The 17130-nt window shown below is 59.0% G+C and overlaps 1 protein-coding gene across 1 annotated transcript; it reads left to right on the top strand.

The window, feature by feature from the left end:
- The first annotated feature begins 2787 nt into the window (after positions 1–2787).
- On the top strand, positions 2788–4275 carry PTF1A (pancreas associated transcription factor 1a). Its single transcript, XM_038128160.1, has 2 exons — positions 2788–3611; positions 3727–4275. Exons 1-2 carry the CDS (start codon positions 2987–2989, stop codon positions 3927–3929), a joined length of 828 nt encoding a protein of 275 aa, XP_037984088.1. The 5' UTR covers positions 2788–2986; the 3' UTR covers positions 3930–4275.
- The last annotated feature ends 12855 nt before the right edge of the window (positions 4276–17130 follow it).

The following is a 17130-nucleotide window of genomic DNA, read 5'->3' as shown; positions in this document are numbered from 1 at the left end:
CCCTTAAGACCTTCAGTAAGGCTGTCGGGAAGATGCTCCACCACGGCGTTAACGAGAGGTACCCTGGCGCCTTCTCGAGGAGAGGGACATACAGTGGTCAAAACACTGCGCTGGGAGAAGGCTGGTGGCAGAGCTTTTGGGGGGAAGAGCCTGTTTGAGGGTGTTGCTCCCCTTCAGGATCTGGCGGCATTTAGCCTGTCTGACCTGGGGGAAACTTTGCAAGGTGGGTGTATGTGGCTCTGCGTGTCTCGAACGGGAGCAGTGGGGTCAGGAGCCACTCATGGTTTGCTCATCGGCTTTCAAGTGTCTCGCTCCAGACAGAATGTGGCAGGAGCAAGGACTCGCCATCCCATGGGCGATGACTCCTTGGGAGGGAGGGAGGGAACAGAGCCAGCTCTGTGGCCAGGAAATTCCCCCGAAATCAGGGTTGCTAGGTGTTTGCTTTCTTCGTTTTCCGTGTGTTTTGCGGTAGGTGTGACATGGATTTGAGAGGGATGCAAGGTATATGTTAGATTTATATTTGTGCTCCTGGCTGTGGTGCTCCGCCCGTAGCGATCATTCCCTGGCTGCACTCAAGTCCATTTGCTTTTGAAAAATGCAGATTCTTCTGCGTTGCGCGGGCCAAGGTGGGGAAGGAGCGGGCTCCCGTTCAGGTGTGTCCCAGCGGGACAAGAGGCACCGCGAGCGAGCCCCTGTGCCCCGGCTCCGCACAGCCCTGGAGCCCGGGCTGCTGGAGGCGGCGCGGGCACCGCACCTTGGCAGAGCCGCACAGCTGCGGCACCGGCTGTGGGTAAACTGGCGGCTCCTGGGGGCCGTGGGGCTGCTGGGGTGGCCGTGGACTCTCCCGGACTACCCAGCCTCTCCACCCCGCCACAGCAGCCTCAGGGGCTGGCCACGACAGGTCCCTGGCCTCCCACCCAGCTACCGTGGGGTCGCGAAGCATTTAAGCCAGCCAGCGCTGAGGAGGGCAAAGGAGGGACAGGGATGCTCGCAGTGTCAGGGGGCAGCGCGACCCGCCGGGGAAGGGGAAGCATCTCAGTTGGTGCGGTGCCAAGCTGTGTTTGCCCTCCCAGCTGGGTCTTTCGGCTCAACGGGACAGGGCTGCTCGGGAAGAGCGTTCCGAGGGCGAGCGATGCCTCTGCCAAGCTACAGCTGGGAACGCCGAGGGGCCTCCTGGCCGCCGTGCTCAGTGCCACTCGGAGCGGTCCCCCCCAGGCCACCGGGCAGCGAGCTGGGCGGAAGCCAGCCGTGTGCCCCGGCCGCACGGAGTGCCAGCAGCATCTCTGAGGGGTATGAACACCACCACAGCCCAGGGGACAGAGGGGAGGGATAATTGCCCGCACTCGACGCTCGTGAGACCGCATCTAAGACTTGCGGGCGTTTTTGGGACAGCCGGTGCAGAGAACAGTCGTGAAGGGCGAAGGGCTGACGAGGCAGAGGAAGCTGGGGCAGCTGCCTGGAGCGGGAAGTCTCCCCTGGAGCGGGGCTGGCTCAGCCTGGAGCAGAGGCAGTGTCAGGGCACCCCACAGCGCTGCGGGGATGGGCATCCAGAAGCCTGGCTCCTGACAGAGGTGCGTGGTGAGAGATTGAGGGATGGCGGGCGTCAATGGAAACAGGAATCTGGACGCACTCATCCCAGTCCCCTCCGCGGTCCCTGGTCCCGCCCCGCGGGTGGACGTGAACGATGCCTTGCCGTTGCATCGCCCCTGTAACGGGACACTGCCTTAGTTTCCCCTTTCCGGGACGGTGGGAGCAGTCCCACGGCCACGCGTGGGCGGTTCCTGGCTTCGCGCAGAGGTCTCCGCCTTCCCTTCTCGTTCTTTCCGCGTGGGCCGTCTGCAGGCGGGACTTTCCAAGAAGTGGTTCTTGCAAAGCTCTTTGTTCCCTCCCGTGACTCACGCGTTTCCCTGCCCTTATCAGGGCGATGTCAGCGGCTTTGAAGTCCAGTCATTTATTACCTTCCCGAAGCTGGCCCTGTCTTGCTCTGCTGATAGACCCGGGTACATTTCCACGCGGAGTTTGATCTCTGCCCGCGCTGGTGGCGCGCTGGAAAGTCACTTTCGATAAACCTCGACAGACTCTGCCGGACAAACTATTGCAGCGCTAATGACAGAGATAATCCTCTCCTAATCTGGCGGGTAATCCATTTCACTCTAGTGAGAATTTTTAGGGCTTTAATCAGTGAGAGTCTGTTAGGGAATTATTAACAGAGCCTCCGCCGAGCGAGCTCGTCCGAAGAGGAGCAATGGGAGTGGGAAAAGGGAGAACGCAACGGGCCCCGATGAGGCGGGGCGGTGCACGGCGAGGCGCGAGAGCTGACGTGATGTATTTTGATGTTGCGATAGAATTGCCTTCAGTTCGAACGCCACGAAAAACCCGCGCCATCGATTCCCCCTGTGCCCGCTCTGACAGCGGCTCTGCTGGCGGCGGGGACCGGCGGTCCCGGGGGAGCGGGAAAAGCGCTGGGGTTAAGATGCGCAGGGTGGACGCTTCCCGGTGCCGAGAGGCAGGCAGTGCCAAAGCCCAGCGGCGCGTTTCGGGGTGCCGCGGCGCTGGGGGTGCGGGGCCGCCGTCGCGCGGGGCCGGGCGGGGCCGGGCGGGGCCGGGGGCGGGGCCGGGTCCCGCGCGCTCCCCCCGCCCCGAGCGGCGGCACCGCCCCCCGGGCGCGCGCGGTGTCCCCGGCGGGCGGCCCGCCCCCCCCGGCGCGCCCTGATTGGCTGGCGGCGGCGGCCGGCGGCACGCGCCCGGGGATGTCGTTATAAGACCCCTCGCGTGCCGGCCCGCGGCGCCAGCGGCTCCGGCCCCTCCCCGGAGAGCGGCGGCGAGGCCCGGCCTCCCGCACAGCGCGGCGGGCAGGGCAGGGCGGGGGCGGCCCCGCCACCGCCGCCGGGCGGCTCGGCCAGCGGGCCGGCGACAGCGGCTGCGGGCGCGTCCCGGCGGGGCTGCCCCCCTGCCCCGTCCCGTCCGCGCCGGGCCCGGGAGCAGCATGGAGACCGTGCTGCTGGAGCACTTCCCTGGGGGGCTGGACTCCTTCTCCTCGCCCCCCTACTTCGACGAGGAGGACTTTTTCTCCGAGCCGCCTCCGCGGGACGTGCTGGCCGCGGACGGGCTGCTGGAGCCGGACGTGGACTTCCTCAGCCGGCAGCTGCAGGAGTACTACCGCGACGGCGGCGACCCCGAGGGCGGCTACCGCTGCCCGGCGCCGGCCGCCGCCTTCCCGCCATCTCCCGCCTCGCCCGGCTTCGCCTACGAATGCTGCGGGGCGGCGGGCGCGGCCTTGCTGTCCCCCGGGGGGCGGCTCCAGGCGCTGGGCTCGGCCAAGCGGCGGCGGCGGGTGCGCTCCGAGGCGGAGCTGCAGCAGCTCCGTCAGGCCGCCAACGTGCGGGAGCGGCGGCGGATGCAGTCCATCAACGACGCCTTCGAGGGGCTGCGCTCGCACATCCCCACTCTGCCCTACGAGAAGCGCCTCTCCAAGGTGGACACGCTGCGCCTGGCCATCGGCTACATCAACTTCCTCAGCGAACTGGTGCAGTCCGACCTGCCGCTGCGCAGCGCCAGCAGCGAGAGCCCCAGCCAGCCCAAGAAAATCATCATCTGCCACCGCGGCACAAGTAAGTGGCGGGCCGGCACGGCCCGGTACCGCCCGGTGCGGCGCGGCACCGCGCTCCGCAGGAATGCCGGCCCCAGCAATAACCCCCTGCCTTCCTTTTCCCTCCTGCCCTCCAGGATCTCCCTCTCCGAGCGACCCCGACTACGGACTCCCCCCTCTGGCCGGTCACTCGCTGTCGTGGACTGATGAAAAGCAGCTCAAGGAACAAAACATCATCCGGACAGCCAAAGTGTGGACCCCCGAGGACCCGCGGAAGGTGAACAACAAACCTTCCGTCAACGACATAGAGAACGAGCCCCCCTTCGACTACGTGGCGTGAAGCGCCGCGCGGGTGGTCCCCGCCCCCGCCCGCTCTGTACATGCTGTATGTAGAGACCTATATTGTAAATGTAATTTAAGATTCAGACTCTAAGGGCAATCAAATTTATTTATCTATTTATTACGGAGTAGTGATAATGAGGTAGAATCATCTGTTTTGAATATATAATTTATATAATTTATCTTGATTTTTTTAAGATATGCAATAGGTTTATTCCACCAGCACCTTTTTTTTTTTTTTTTTAATGGGGAAATACGTCAGAACCTGTGAAAATAATTTATTGCCGCACGTGGACTCTCCTTGTGTTTGTTAATAATAAACCTGAATTGTACGTTGTGGAGCAGTATATTTGTGGGAAGCGGCTTCCGAGAGCCCCGCCACATCCCGAGGAAGCCTTGGAATGAACGCCTGGACCGGTCTCCAGGCAGGGTGAGCCCTAAGGCTCAGTGGCACACTCAGCCCAGATGCTGGCCCCACTCTGCCCCATCGCCGGCTCGGGCTGCGCTTATAGCGCCGGGGGGACGGGGACGGGCGGGGACACACTTTCGCCTTCTCTCCACCCCTTTTGACGTCCTCTCCTGAAGTGCTTCCAACTGATGTCTTTGTCTATCTCTGGAAGGTCCCCTCCTTTCAGTGTCTCAGCACTGCTTGCCGTTTCCAGCTGGAAGATCCGAGCCCCCAAACACAAACCTTGCGAGGGTGTGCCTCCCCCGCCGTGTGCCCCCCACGGCGCCGCCACGGGAATGGGCGCGCTATCCAGAGCCGCAGAAATCTGCTCCTGAAGGTTGCCGGGGAGGGGAGGACGAGGCTGGGGGCCGGGCAGGCTTGGGGCTCTGTCGGCTGCCCCTAACCTTCCGCGGTTCTCCCACCGGCCGCGCCTTGGAAACAGCCCCGCGCTGCCGCTGGGGGCGGGGGAGGGGGGATAGGGGGATGGCAAAGCCATCGTGCAACTGGTGGCAGAATCGCTCTGGTAGCCCCAGCTCAGCGTGCCCGGCTGCGGAAGGGACGGCTGGGCTGCACCTGCCCGGGGGCGAGGGGTGGGGGCGGCAGGGGCCGGGCGGGCCGGGGGCCGCAAGTGCTCCCGGCGGGAGCGGGGGGGCGGCCCGGGGCTGGGACGGGGCGCTCGGCCCGACGCCGCAGGTGCTGATTTTCCCGTGGCACCCGCGGCTCAGCCCCGACGGCTCAGCCCCCGGCAGAGTCCCAGATGCCCAGCCCGGCCCGCGGCCGGAGCGGAGCTGTCCCCGCGCGGTGCCCAGGCGGATGGGAACGGCCCGGGTGAGCCAAGGTATAATTATAACCCATCATATACTGTACATCTCTCCTCCTTTTTTTTTTTTTTTCCAAAACTGCCTCAAAGTGGGAACAATATGTTGCATGCATGCTAATTGCATTAACCTAGTTAAACACATTTAGTTCCCTAGTGCGGATGGCATGGATCTATTCCAATAGCAATTAGAGGAGCTACTTACACACACAAACACGCCGAGGCTGGCCGGGGCGGGGGCTGGTGGGGGTGGGGGGGGGTGGGGGGTCGTTGCTTACTTATTTGTTCACTTTTCGTGCGATTCTGGGCTACGGCGGGGCTGACCGGCCGCAAGCCTCGCCCCGTCCGGCGGCAGGCGGGCGGTACCGGTGTCATTGAACTTAAACGGGGCTCTTTGAGAGAAAAAGAGCCGACCTATAATTCGATCTTGTCCTGTATTAGGACCTCATTAAACACAGAAAGTCGCTTTTTCACAAATGCTTCCATCAGGCATGTAATCTCATTACACTCATTAGAAAGTCAAATGTTAGTCGGACTTCAGTTTAATTATAAGTTATGGAAGTGTTGTACCGTTTCCTTCTGTGTATAGCCTCGTTCGTCTCAATTGGCTTTGGTGATGCGATCCCCCACAATTAAAACACTACAATCATTGTTATGTGGCACCTTTTCTTTGGCGTGCCACTTTTTTGTGATTCAATGCTTCAACACATCCTTTAGTATGGTGCAGATGAAGCGGAAGAGCCGGCCTTCGCATGTAAAGCACCAGGGTCTCTATCTTGTCACTCTCCCGTCTTGACTTGGCAAGTCCCTTTAAACGCAATCTTCAAAGAGACTGACAGCTCCTTTTGACTGACTCATCATCCATTCACCCCAGCGCCGCGCTCCTGCGACAAAATCCGCCGCACAGGGCAGGAGGGAACGGCCTGTGCAGGTCCCCCGGCCCAGAGGGACCCGGCGGCTCACGCAACGCCGCTCGCAGCCTTCGCGGCAGCTTTGGGGGGTTCGCTGGTGGGGAACACGGCTCGGCGCGGCACGGACCAGCGTGGGGAAGGCGTGACTGACAGCCACGCAACCCCAGTTCCCAGCCGCCTGCCCCCTCCTCCCCGCGGCCGTGAGCTGCACCCTCTAGCGCTGTCCCCCGAAGCCCCGCGGGCAGTGGCTCCCCGCCTCCTTGCCCCGCTCCCCGAGCCCCCGCTGTCCCCCTGAAACCCCGCACCGGCTCCCGTGGGGCCGCCCCTCCGCGCCCGCACTGCCCCGACGGCGCCCCGGGGGGCGGGGGAGGCCCGTCCGGGACCGTCCCGCCTCCCCCCGCCGCTCTCCGCAGCCCCGCGGGAGCTGGAAAGCAGGGTAGGAGAGAACAAAAGGGGGGGAAATCCCCAGCACCGCTTGGGGTAGGAGAGTGTTAGAGGCACTCGCAGGCAGTTTGCTTCCCGCAGTCTCACAGGAGGGAGGCGCGGATTCTAGGTGTGCGGACTGATGCTGTGCTTCCGGAACCAGCATCACTCGTGATGCCCCAGGTGTAAAGACAACTTAATTACCAAACCCGACAATCCTCCATAAAAAAACCCCAACCCGAAACTAAAACCCCAAACCCCAACAGCAACAACAACAAAAAAACCCAACCCGAAAAACCAAAACACCAAACAAAACCCAAAAATCAACAAGCCCCCCACCCAAAGGAAGGGAAGCATCGGACCGCTCGCCTGCACAGCCAGCAAAGGGATGGGAAGGCGTGCGTGACTTCTCGGCAGAGCTGTGCGCAGGCAGGGGCTGCCGTGGGCACTGTGAACCCGTCCCGCCGCGGTTCCCAGGGCCTCTCATCTGCCGGCAGTCGGGTGAGCGCCCTGCGAGGCGCGGGGCGTGAAGCCTCCCGAGCCCGGGATCTCATCCCTCTTTCATTCACGCATCTCTCGCTGGCACCGAGTACCAGCTGCGAGGTCGAACAAACACCAGTTGAGTGTCCCCTGGTAAACCTCCCGCTTTCCAAAGCATCCCGCAGCCGGTGGGAATGGTCCTAAATAACTCCACAACAAACCGCGCTGCCGAGACCTGGAAGCGTGGGCGGGAGGCGATTCCCACGACGGGGCCGGGGTCTGGCCAACAGGTGCTCGGGTTTGGCGGAGGGCGCCGGGGGAGCCCGGGGAGGCAGAGCCTCCGCTGCCAGAAAGCAGCCTGCTCCGGCGCCTCCGGCTTTACATGGCGTGGAAGCCGCAAACAATCGCAATGATATCTTTATTGCTAGGTTCATGTCCTGGGCTATAACATATCAATCCCTGTCGTGGTTCTCTCGGATGCACCTGGTATTTCAAACTTGTTCTTTTTGTGCTTCTGGGTCCTGGACTGCAGCTGCCTAAAGCGAGCAAAGAGAGAGGCCCTTACAATGTGTCCAAGACGTGTTGGCATGGTTTGCTTGTCTTTAATGTACCATTAACTATTGTCTTTACACAATATGGGAACTGTAAAGCATGACATGTGTTATAATAAAACACATTTTCAACGATACACTTGGACTCGGCGCTGGGATGCAAGCAAACAAACAGGCCCAAATCTTGTTTTGTCTCCCTCGCTAAGCCTACTGGCAATTAAACTTAAGACCACTGCTTTCCCCTGATCAGCCAATTAAATTTTATGTCTCCTAATTTTTCACATAGAAAAAAAGTCTCGGTGCCGGCCCCTAAAGACATTGATTTTCTTGCTATCACCTGGCGCTCAGACCTTAGTTCCATTTATCAAGAAGGGAAACGTCAGGCGTTGCATAAAGTGACTCTGTTACCATAAGGCTCTCACCATCCTGCCCTATTGTTTTCCCTTGTTAATAACTCATTACCAGGATTTAACAAATCAACCATTACATATGTTTTGTGTCTCCATATTTTGATCCGTACGATTAAGCAGATGTTACGATTGAAAATTGAAAAGTCCAAGGCTACTCTCGTCTGAAAGAAAGAGGGCAGCCTCAAACAACGAGCTAACAATGAGATTCAGAAGATCTTCAGAAAAACATTTACGACCAATAAACAGACTCCAACCTGCTCCATTTCAACCATTGTGCGCCTTAGGGGAATAATTAGGTTGAATAGGAAGAGGTCCGCGGGGTTTTCAATGCCAAGCCCACAGGTGCGGGGTGGCACGATGAATGATCCGCCTGATTTTTGCCAGGCTCAAGGGCCCTTCTCCTGGCCGGGCGAGCAGATACGAAATATTGTCATTTCTTTTAATTCACAGCGTTACTCTCAGGGCGAACAAAGGGGCGGGGGATGAATGGCTCCGGCTGCAGGCGAGGCGCGCCCGGCCGCCGCTGGCCTCTCCGGAGACCGCCCGGCGGGGACGAGCGCGCCGCCGCCGCCGCCGCGCCCGGGGCCGCTCCCGGCGGGCTCGGGGGGTGCCCGTGCCCCCCGCGCCGCCGCGCGCCCCCCGCGCCGCTCCCCTCGCGCCGCCGCCCCGGCCCCGCGCCGCCCCCGCGCCCCGCGCCGCCGCGCGCCTCGCCGCGGGCCGGACCCCGCGCGGGCGCACGTGCGCCCCGCCGCTCCCCGCGCCGCCGCCGCGGCCGGGAGGGGGCGGGCGGGGCGGCCCCGGGCCGGGGGCGGCTCCCGGCCGCGGCCCCCGGTGCGGACCCGCCGCCGTCGGGGCTCCGGCGAGCGGCAGCGGGCGGCGGCGGCGGGGCTCTCCCGCCCGCCGGCCCGCGTTGCGCATGGAGGTCTCCAAGAGGGGGCCCGTCTGCCGGGAGCCCCCGCGGGCGAGGGCGGCACCGCCTCTGTGCGGTGGCCGCGCCGGGGGCGGCCCCGGGGGGGGCCCCGCGAGGAGCCGTCGCGTCGCGCCGCGGGGCCACCTCTGGCGGCGGCCACGCCGGAAGGAGCGGGGCTCCCCCCGGGCGGCCCCTGGGGCGGCGACGCCGGCTCCGAAGGCAGCGCTCCACTTTGCGTCTGCGGGCGCAGTGCCCGACCGGGCGGCCGGGAGCCGGCACCCGGGGGACCCACGGGAGCGCCCCCACCCTGACCGCCCCGGTCCCCGCGTTCCCAGCCTCCGCCTGCCGCCCCGGATCGGCGCGGAGCCCCGCTTTTCCCGTGCACCTGCTCTGCGCAACCTGGAACGCCGAGCGGCTTGGAGAAGGCAGGGCCGGCCCGGTCCCGCCGTGGCAGCCCCGTTCTGGCGCCCCGCAGGACAGCACCGGGGTGCCAAGAGGCTCTTCCCGGCCCTGCCCGGCCCCGCCCGGACGGACCCGTGGCCACCCCGGTCCCCCTGATCCTCGCCACGCCGGGATTTCCAGTTGGAACGGCGCGGCCCGAGCCTCCGGCCCCGCCGGGCGGAGGCTGTCCGCTCCCCGAGGACTGGCAACGCGGCGGGCTCGCACGGGCGGGAGCATCCGCCGCCAGCGCCCCGCGCCCCGACGGGGCCGCGAGCCCTCTGCCGCGCCGGGGCGCCGTGAGGGGACCGGGCAGAGGGGGCTCCTCGGCGGAGGAGCTCCGCACTCCCCGGGCGGATGAAGGCGGCTTCCCATTCTGGGAAATACCTCCGCCGAGCGCCCCGACGGCTGCGCAGGCCCCCAGGTTCACCCCGGGCCGGGACCGATTCAGAGCGGCCTCTCACCGCCCCAGCCCGCCGCGCTCCGGCCCCGGGCAGAAGCATGTCCCGGGCAAGAACCACGGCGCGGACACGGGCGGACGGCTCCCCGGCGGACGGCGGGTGGGGACGGCCCCGGGCGAAGGAAGTGGGGACCCCCGACGGCTCCGACCCTCGCTCGGGCGATACCACCGGGGGCTGCCCCTTGCCGCTGAAGCGCGAAGCGGCTCGAGGCGCGTCGGGGCGAGTGGGGAGAGACCCTGTAGTCTTAACGCGGCTCGGAGAGCCTCTCTCGTGCCTGACCGCCGCCGGTGGGCTCGGAACGGCTGTTCTGGGAAATGGGGGAAAACACGGTGCCTTCGGGACGTGTCTGGACCGACGGTGCCCGCCGGCGTGGGGAGCACGGGGTCGGCGATGCGCGGAGCACTGTGGCCCCCCCTCGGCGGAGCGCAGCCCGCGACACTGACCTTCCCGCGGGGGGGACCGGGACGCGCCTTTCACGGAATTAGCCGCACAGACGTCTCGCTATAACTTTTGTTCCCTGCCACCGCCCGGACACGGCGCACCCGCTCCGCAGCCAGCCCGTCCCGTCCCCGACGGCTCTCCCCGTGCCCTGCCCCGACAATGCGTGAAATGCATCACTGTCACCGGGCGCGGGTGACAGATGAGACGGAGGCGCGGACCCCTCGCCAAGGTCAAGTTGAAGATGCCGGTGGCGGTGCGGTCACCGCCGGCTGAAGCTGAGCAAGGCCCTCGCGGGGGCCCTTCCCGACGTTCTATTTGTACCTCCCCCGTTTCCCCTTTGCCAGCCCTTTCTCCGGGGACCTGCGCGGCCGAGGGCCCGGGGTGCTGCTCGGTGCTGCGCAGGGGTGGTGGTGCCGCGGAATGCCGGAGCTCCGGGCCCTGCGGGTCCGGGCCCGGCCCGGCCGGGCCGTGCCGGGCTGGGCCGGGGCGCGGAGCCCCGGTCGCGGTCACAAGCGCGGTCACCGCCTTGAAATAAACTGCAAAACGCTTCGGGGTCAGTTTTACCCCGCGTTCAGCAAAGTTTTCCAAACGGAGTCTGGTTAAACAAACACTTCGCCCTGCTCCCGGCTCCCTCTCTCCCTCGCCCTGTGATGATTGATATTTTTTATTCAGCCAACTTTTATTTACCTTGCAAAAATGTTGGGGACAAATGTGATAAATTACAGATATGCAAATTTCTTTGAATGGCGTTGTAAGTGTGTCTCGCTGGAGCTGAATAAGTCCTTGCAAGTCGGTCTGCGCGCACTCAGGACCCCAGGGAGCTGATCAAAGCACCCTTTCTCTTTCATCCCCAGTATTCTCCTCCAAACTATTTCGATACAATATGTTTCCATGATGCACTTAATGTGCTAGGGACACAGAACTCATTACAACCTAGCTAGTTCTGCCGACCCCTTTGTTCAGAGGCATAAAGTTTAAAAAAAAAAGGAGGGGTGGAGGGGGGGCGAGCGCTGCTAGTTGCCAGCTTTCTGAAATGTTAAAGCATGCGTCATTTTTCACCAGGTCTCGTCTTGATATTCTCAAAAGACAAACTATGAAACCGGCCTCAGCCCTTTCTGGCATTAATTACGCTGCTGTCCAGCCGATCTGTTTTTCCTATTATATGCATTTCTCAGCAGGGATTTTTTTTTTTTTTGCAAGACTAATGCAGCTGCAAGTCGAAGTATGAATACGTTGTATCGGTATAGAAAAAAAAATAAGTGGAAAGGCTGAAAAAGATGTCAAAGTCAATGCTGATGTTTTCCTTGTTTGCCCCACGTTTGAGACAGTGACTTTGGAAAAGAGTTTTGAATCGCCCTGCTATGTTAACTGATCTTGCCTCGAATTATAAGCTTCTTAGAAGGGAAAAATCTCAGCTGGAGGCTGCTGGGAGCAGGTTGCTTGTTTATTGAATGCCGATACGCCTAACAAATATTTTTTTCGCCGGAGAAAAGCTTCAAAGATTTGGGGAAATCACTGAAAATTAGAATCCCCGAGTTTAGGGCGATCCATTTCAAACCCATGGCGAGGTGGCGGCTGTTTGGGGAAATGACTCCAGCGGGATGACAGTAAGAAATAAACTCTATTTCAGCGGATGGCGCGTTTGTTTACGGGGTTGATTGGTTGACGGAAATGGCTGGCAGCCAGTTCTGGGAAAGATTCCAGACCTGACTCCGATTAACCCTCTCTGGTGAAACTCTGCTGGAAACCAACTCACCAGCAATTGCCATTAATCTACTTACTAATTAAGCCAATTCATTTCTAAAGGAGAAAAATTCCTTTCTTTGGCCAAACTGATGGGAGGAAATTTGAAAGAAGCGCCAAACTGTGTAACTGTAATTCAGCCAAGGACTGCTAAAACAAGGTGTTGATATATAGCTGGAGATTTAAAACAAGTTTCTAGGGCAACAATCCTTTGGAGACGGTGGTATATAGTGCATAGTAGATGAAGCTCGAATAATGGTGGACTGCAGTGTGCAATTGTACGGACATTGGTTGGAACCAGGACTGCTTTTCCCAATTAAGCCGCTCGAGGCTTTTACTCCTAGTAATTTATCTGTCCCGTTTTAACGTTTCAGCCTTGGGTGACAGCTACAAAGAGCATCTGTGCCGGACCCAGTCACCGTGGTCATAGAATCATAGAACATACTGTATTGGAAGGCACCCACAAAGGGCATCGAAGTCCAGCTCCTGGCTCTGAACAGGGCACCCCCAAAAATCACATCATGTGCCTGAGACCATTTTCCAAACGCTTCCTGAACTCTGGCAGGCTTAGTGCCGTGACCACTTCCTTGGTTGCGGAACTTGACGTCCAGCTTTTGTTGGCGTTGGCGAGGACACTCCATCTCCCCTGGTCCCGGGATCCGGACCAGCCCAGGAAGACACAGGGACACACTCTGCCCTCGCCGGACTCTGCCCGCCAGGACCTGCCAGGGCTTCTCACGGCAGCCTGGCGTCCCGGCGGTGCCGCTCCAAGGCTCTCCGTGGTGCTGAGGTATCACCTTTAGGCGAGCAGCGTTCAGCTCGGTCTGGGAGAGGGAAGAGGAGTCCCAGGGTGACCCGGCCGCCGGCCGAGGCCGCGGTGAGCTGGCCCGGAGGGCGGGGTGCTCTTTTCAGAGCCAGCCGCCATCCCCTGCGCTGCTGGCAGCAGAGCACCTGCAAGGTGAGGAGTAGAGGTCATGAGGGAGAGCTTCGCCCTTCGACCCGGCGCCTGCAGGAGAAGGAGCAGCCCTCGGCTCCCTGCCCTGTTTGTCGGCCCTGCAGCCAGCATCCCTGCCCGCCCCCGCCCTCGGGGCCTGGCCCGAGCACACTGAAGGGCACCCGCCGTCCCGGGCAGACTCGGGGCACCTTCACCCTTCGCTTTTGCCTCTGAAACAGCCGTGTGGCCCCGCTGTTCTCTCCCCCGCACCTTCCTCTGTCCCGCGCCGCTCGCAGAGCAGCCCCGCCACCGCCCGCCGTGCGGTCCCTTCTGCGCCCGCGGTGACCAGCGGCGCTGGCATTCCCCAGGCGGTGCTGAGGGTGCGGGGCCCGTGACAAGCACGGAGAGGGGAAGGGAAGGTGCCCAGCCCCAGGACACGGCGCTCCTCCAGACCCGCGCTCCCCGCGCCCCATAAAGGGCGCAGCCCCGGGGGGTATGGCGTTGAGAGACGGTGCATCGAAGGAAGGATAGTTCTAAATCAGTGCAACAGATCCTTTGTTTTTCCTTGCTGTTGTGTTTCCTTCGCTTTGGTTTTGTTTCTTTTCAGGTGCGGGCAATCGCAGGAGGAACAAATTAAGCGCTCGGCGGAGCCGTCTCCGGACAAGGCGGCGGTGGTCAAAGCGCTCGGCGGGAGGTAGGAGGATGCTGAGCCCTGGACATGAACAAACCACCCTCCCAGAAAGCAGCAGCCTTGTGTCATTGCGCTAAAATGACGAGATCTCATGAAATACGCGGTACCACCAAGTGATGACAGCAGAGCTACGGACGCAAGCTGGAGAGGAATGGGGAAACATTTCCTCCAGCAGCTGATGGCAAAACTTAGCAGGTGCTGTAGGTAGTGCGCTGTGTCTTCGTATCTCAAGCAAACACTCAACTTCTTCATTTAAATCTCTCTCTGAGATCATAAAAAATAGGATGCAATATCCTAAAAAGACTAATGACATTTCACAGGTAATGCAATTTAGAAAGAAACACTTCCATGTTTTCTTTTCCAACAATGTGCATTTTTGTAAACTGCTATAAATTGCAATTCAAAAGCCCTGATCTCGCCATCCCCAATCATTTTTTATACTGATCAAATGAATGCAGATACTCCCATTTGGGAGGGGCGACATGACATTTCACTTGGCAGTTCTAAACAGGTCACAGACCTTTCACAGACCCTAAGGCAGTGGGAGGGAGCTCTTTACGAAACCGTGTAACCAAATCAAACCAATGGTTACCCCTTTTCAATACCATTGGAATGGTTTGCACAATGCTATTCACATAGCAGCAGAGAAACTGAAAGGATGGTCATCCAATGGAAATTTCTTTTCTTTTGTTTAAACTTGTGGAGCTCCAAAAAAAAAAAAATTACTTTTACAAACAATTACTTTTTGTATGACAAAAAGCTAAACACTTCTACGTACGTGTACACCAGGGCCTTCAGCGCGCCTGGATGTTTATACAGATATAGTCACACATCTGTGTGTGGGGATGTACATTTATTGGAGATGTTGCTTTGTTTGAAGCCATAGGCACAAAGACACAACATGGCTGCCCTGGAGATGACCTATTGCTTTCAAGTTGCTTGAACACATCAGAATTTCTATTGTTGAGGTTGATTAATTGAAACTGATAAGTTACCATGAATAAAGATTGTTTTTCTGTTTAATGTGGTGGGCCTGATTTGGTAAATGCTTCATTCATGTAGCCTTGCAGTGCAGCATATGGGCAAGATTCATTCAGTATCGCAAACATATACAATTTATTATGCCTGTATGGTCACGACCAAAAGGCCTTTCTATTTTAATGACAAAGTTTGAATGAAAAATTCCATTTAAAGAGTCACTAACATTAAGTGCGGCTTTGTAATTTATTCCTGTTGCCGGCTGCCGGGGAATCGAGCCCTTGGAAAAGCGAAGGCGCAGCGGGCAGGGCCGGCTCCGAGGCCAAGCAGCCGCTGCTCGCCTCCCCACGCGTGTGGAGGCCGCTGCCGGTGTCGCCCGCTGCCGATAAACCCAGCGCCGCCGCCGCCGCCTCCCCGCGCTGCGCCGGACGGGGCGGACGAGGCGCCCGGCCCGGCCTCCAGCGCCGCCTCTGCGGGCAGAGCCGCCCGCGGGCCCGCGAACGCCTCTGCCCCACGCAGGAGGAGCCGGTGCCCCCGGCGCTGCCCTCGCCCCCGGGGAGCCGCGCTGCCCTCCCCGCGCCCCGCCTGCGCTCCGGCCTCCCGAACCGCGGCGCGGCACGGGCGGGGCTCAGCGGGGCTCGCCGCATCCCCGCGGAGCGCACCCCGGGATGCCCGTGGGTGCTGAGGGAGTCCTGCCCGGTGTCCTCCCCGGCCGTGGGTGCCACCGCGGAGGCAGTGAATGGAAAGGGCACGGGAGAGGCAGAAGGCTCTGTCTCCAGTAGACAGGCTGGCCCAGGGCGTTGAGTTGATACTCAAGAATGAAGTTCAGCCCCATTACAGCCACTTTGCTTCAAGAATTTACACCCTAACCTTTCTCCTTCCCGGCCTCTTGCTGGCTAGCCGCTGGTCTAAAAGTTTTCAACCCAGACGGTTCCCAGCCTTGACCTCACTTCTGCCGAAAAAGCCCATGTGGTTTTCTGCGTGATCCATTCCCAAGCGAAACAGGTCAAAACAGCAACAAAGCCTCACCCAGCGAGGGAAAAAAGATCAAACAGGAAATGAAGATGCGACAAAGACATGTCAGGAGCTACTGTGTGGTGCAAATCACTGCATTTCAGTCCACGTGTAGGGCTTTGCTCCTGTTCCTGTCTGTTTGAGGGGATTTGTAAAGCAACATTTCACAAAATCAGCATTTTTGTCAGACAAAGTAGAGGTTCTGCAATATCACAAATAAGCAATTAATTATGGGGGTGAAATTTATGAAAAATCCCTTGAAAGAACCCTTTCAAGCATTTTTTTAAAAATATGACCTCTTAACCTCTTCCTTCTCGATTGAGAGAGTAATTTGAAACAGAAACAATGTAATCTATCAAAATAAGTTGTGTTACTTCTGTAAATCAGATATTTATGTTTGAGCTTTCTCCTACTGACAAGCTGTAAAGGCCCACTGTTATTCCAAGGCTTTATCTCTGAGATTCTTGTCTTTTCTGCTCATTAAGAGTCTGTCTATAGATTACAAAGTCAATAGATGCAAACACCAGACTGTGAGAAAACTCTCCCTGAGTACATAAAAATCAACAGCGCTGGATGCTATACAATGGAAAGCATAGATGTTTGTAGGTGTTCGGTTTTATCAGCTTTAAACAAGGAAGAGAGTAAATATTGTGGCAAAATTTCACCTTCCAGTGTTGCACACTTCCTTCTGCCATTCCCAAAGGTGGATCTCTCAGCAGCATCATTTCGAAATGGCAGATGTAAGTTTAAATGAAAAATAGTTTACAACTGTTTTGAGTTTTCAACCCATAGCTGCAGTGCTGGTTTTGAATCCAATTAACAGGTGGCGGGCCTGGACGGGATGACTTTACAGCCACTTTCATGGATTATCCTGTAAAGGCATGACGGAATCTAGTGGAGCGCTTTCACATCACTAAAAGACTGAAGGATCCTGGGCCTTGAACAGGATCCTTCAGTTTCTGAGAGGTGCGTCGAGGGGCAGATTTTCAATATTTGCAACACTACTACGTCCAAGTTACTACATGCACATTTTTTTCAATGACGCGTTCTCTAGTGCATTTTCGGTATTCCTTTGTGCTCGCATGTTAAAACGAGACAAAAGTAAAAAATATCCACAGACAAAACTGTCAGCTTAAACCCAAACCACATGAAGGGGAAATTATATACGAGGAAGCTAAAGCACAGAGTCCGATGGATTTTGCCAAGCTATTAATAATGGAATATTACTGTAAATAACACTCTTTTAAATATCTACAAGTAGTGTTTAGTGCTAGATGCTTGAGCGTGTCCAAAGGAGAGCAACGAGGCTGGTGAGGGGCTTGGAACACAAGCCGTATGAAGAACGACTGAGGGAGCTGGGGTTGTTTAGGCTGGAGAGAAGGAGACTCAGAGGTGACCTTATCAGTCTCTTCAACTTCCTGAAGGGTGGCTGTGGTGAGCTGGGGGTCGGTCTCTTTCTCCGGGCAACCACAGACAGAACAAGAGGACACAGTCTCAAGCTGTGCCAAGGGAGATACAGGCTGGAATTAAGGAGGAAGTTTTTCACAGAAAG

Source organism: Motacilla alba, chromosome 2, assembly GCF_015832195.1.
Source record: "Motacilla alba alba isolate MOTALB_02 chromosome 2, Motacilla_alba_V1.0_pri, whole genome shotgun sequence".
In the NCBI taxonomy this organism is placed as follows: Eukaryota; Metazoa; Chordata; class Aves; order Passeriformes; family Motacillidae; genus Motacilla; species Motacilla alba.
Note: the sequence above shows the minus strand (reverse complement) of the source record. Positions and strands in the feature narration are given on the sequence as shown.

Excerpts from the sequence above, each read along its gene's own strand:
- PTF1A (XM_038128160.1), top strand. The coding sequence starts at position 2,987 with ATGGAGACCGTGCTGCTGGAGCACTTCCCTGGGGGGCTGGACTCCTTC. Across the intron at positions 3,612-3,726 it reads CATCTGCCACCGCGGCACAA|GATCTCCCTCTCCGAGCGAC; the intron begins GTAAGTGGCGGG and ends CCTGCCCTCCAG.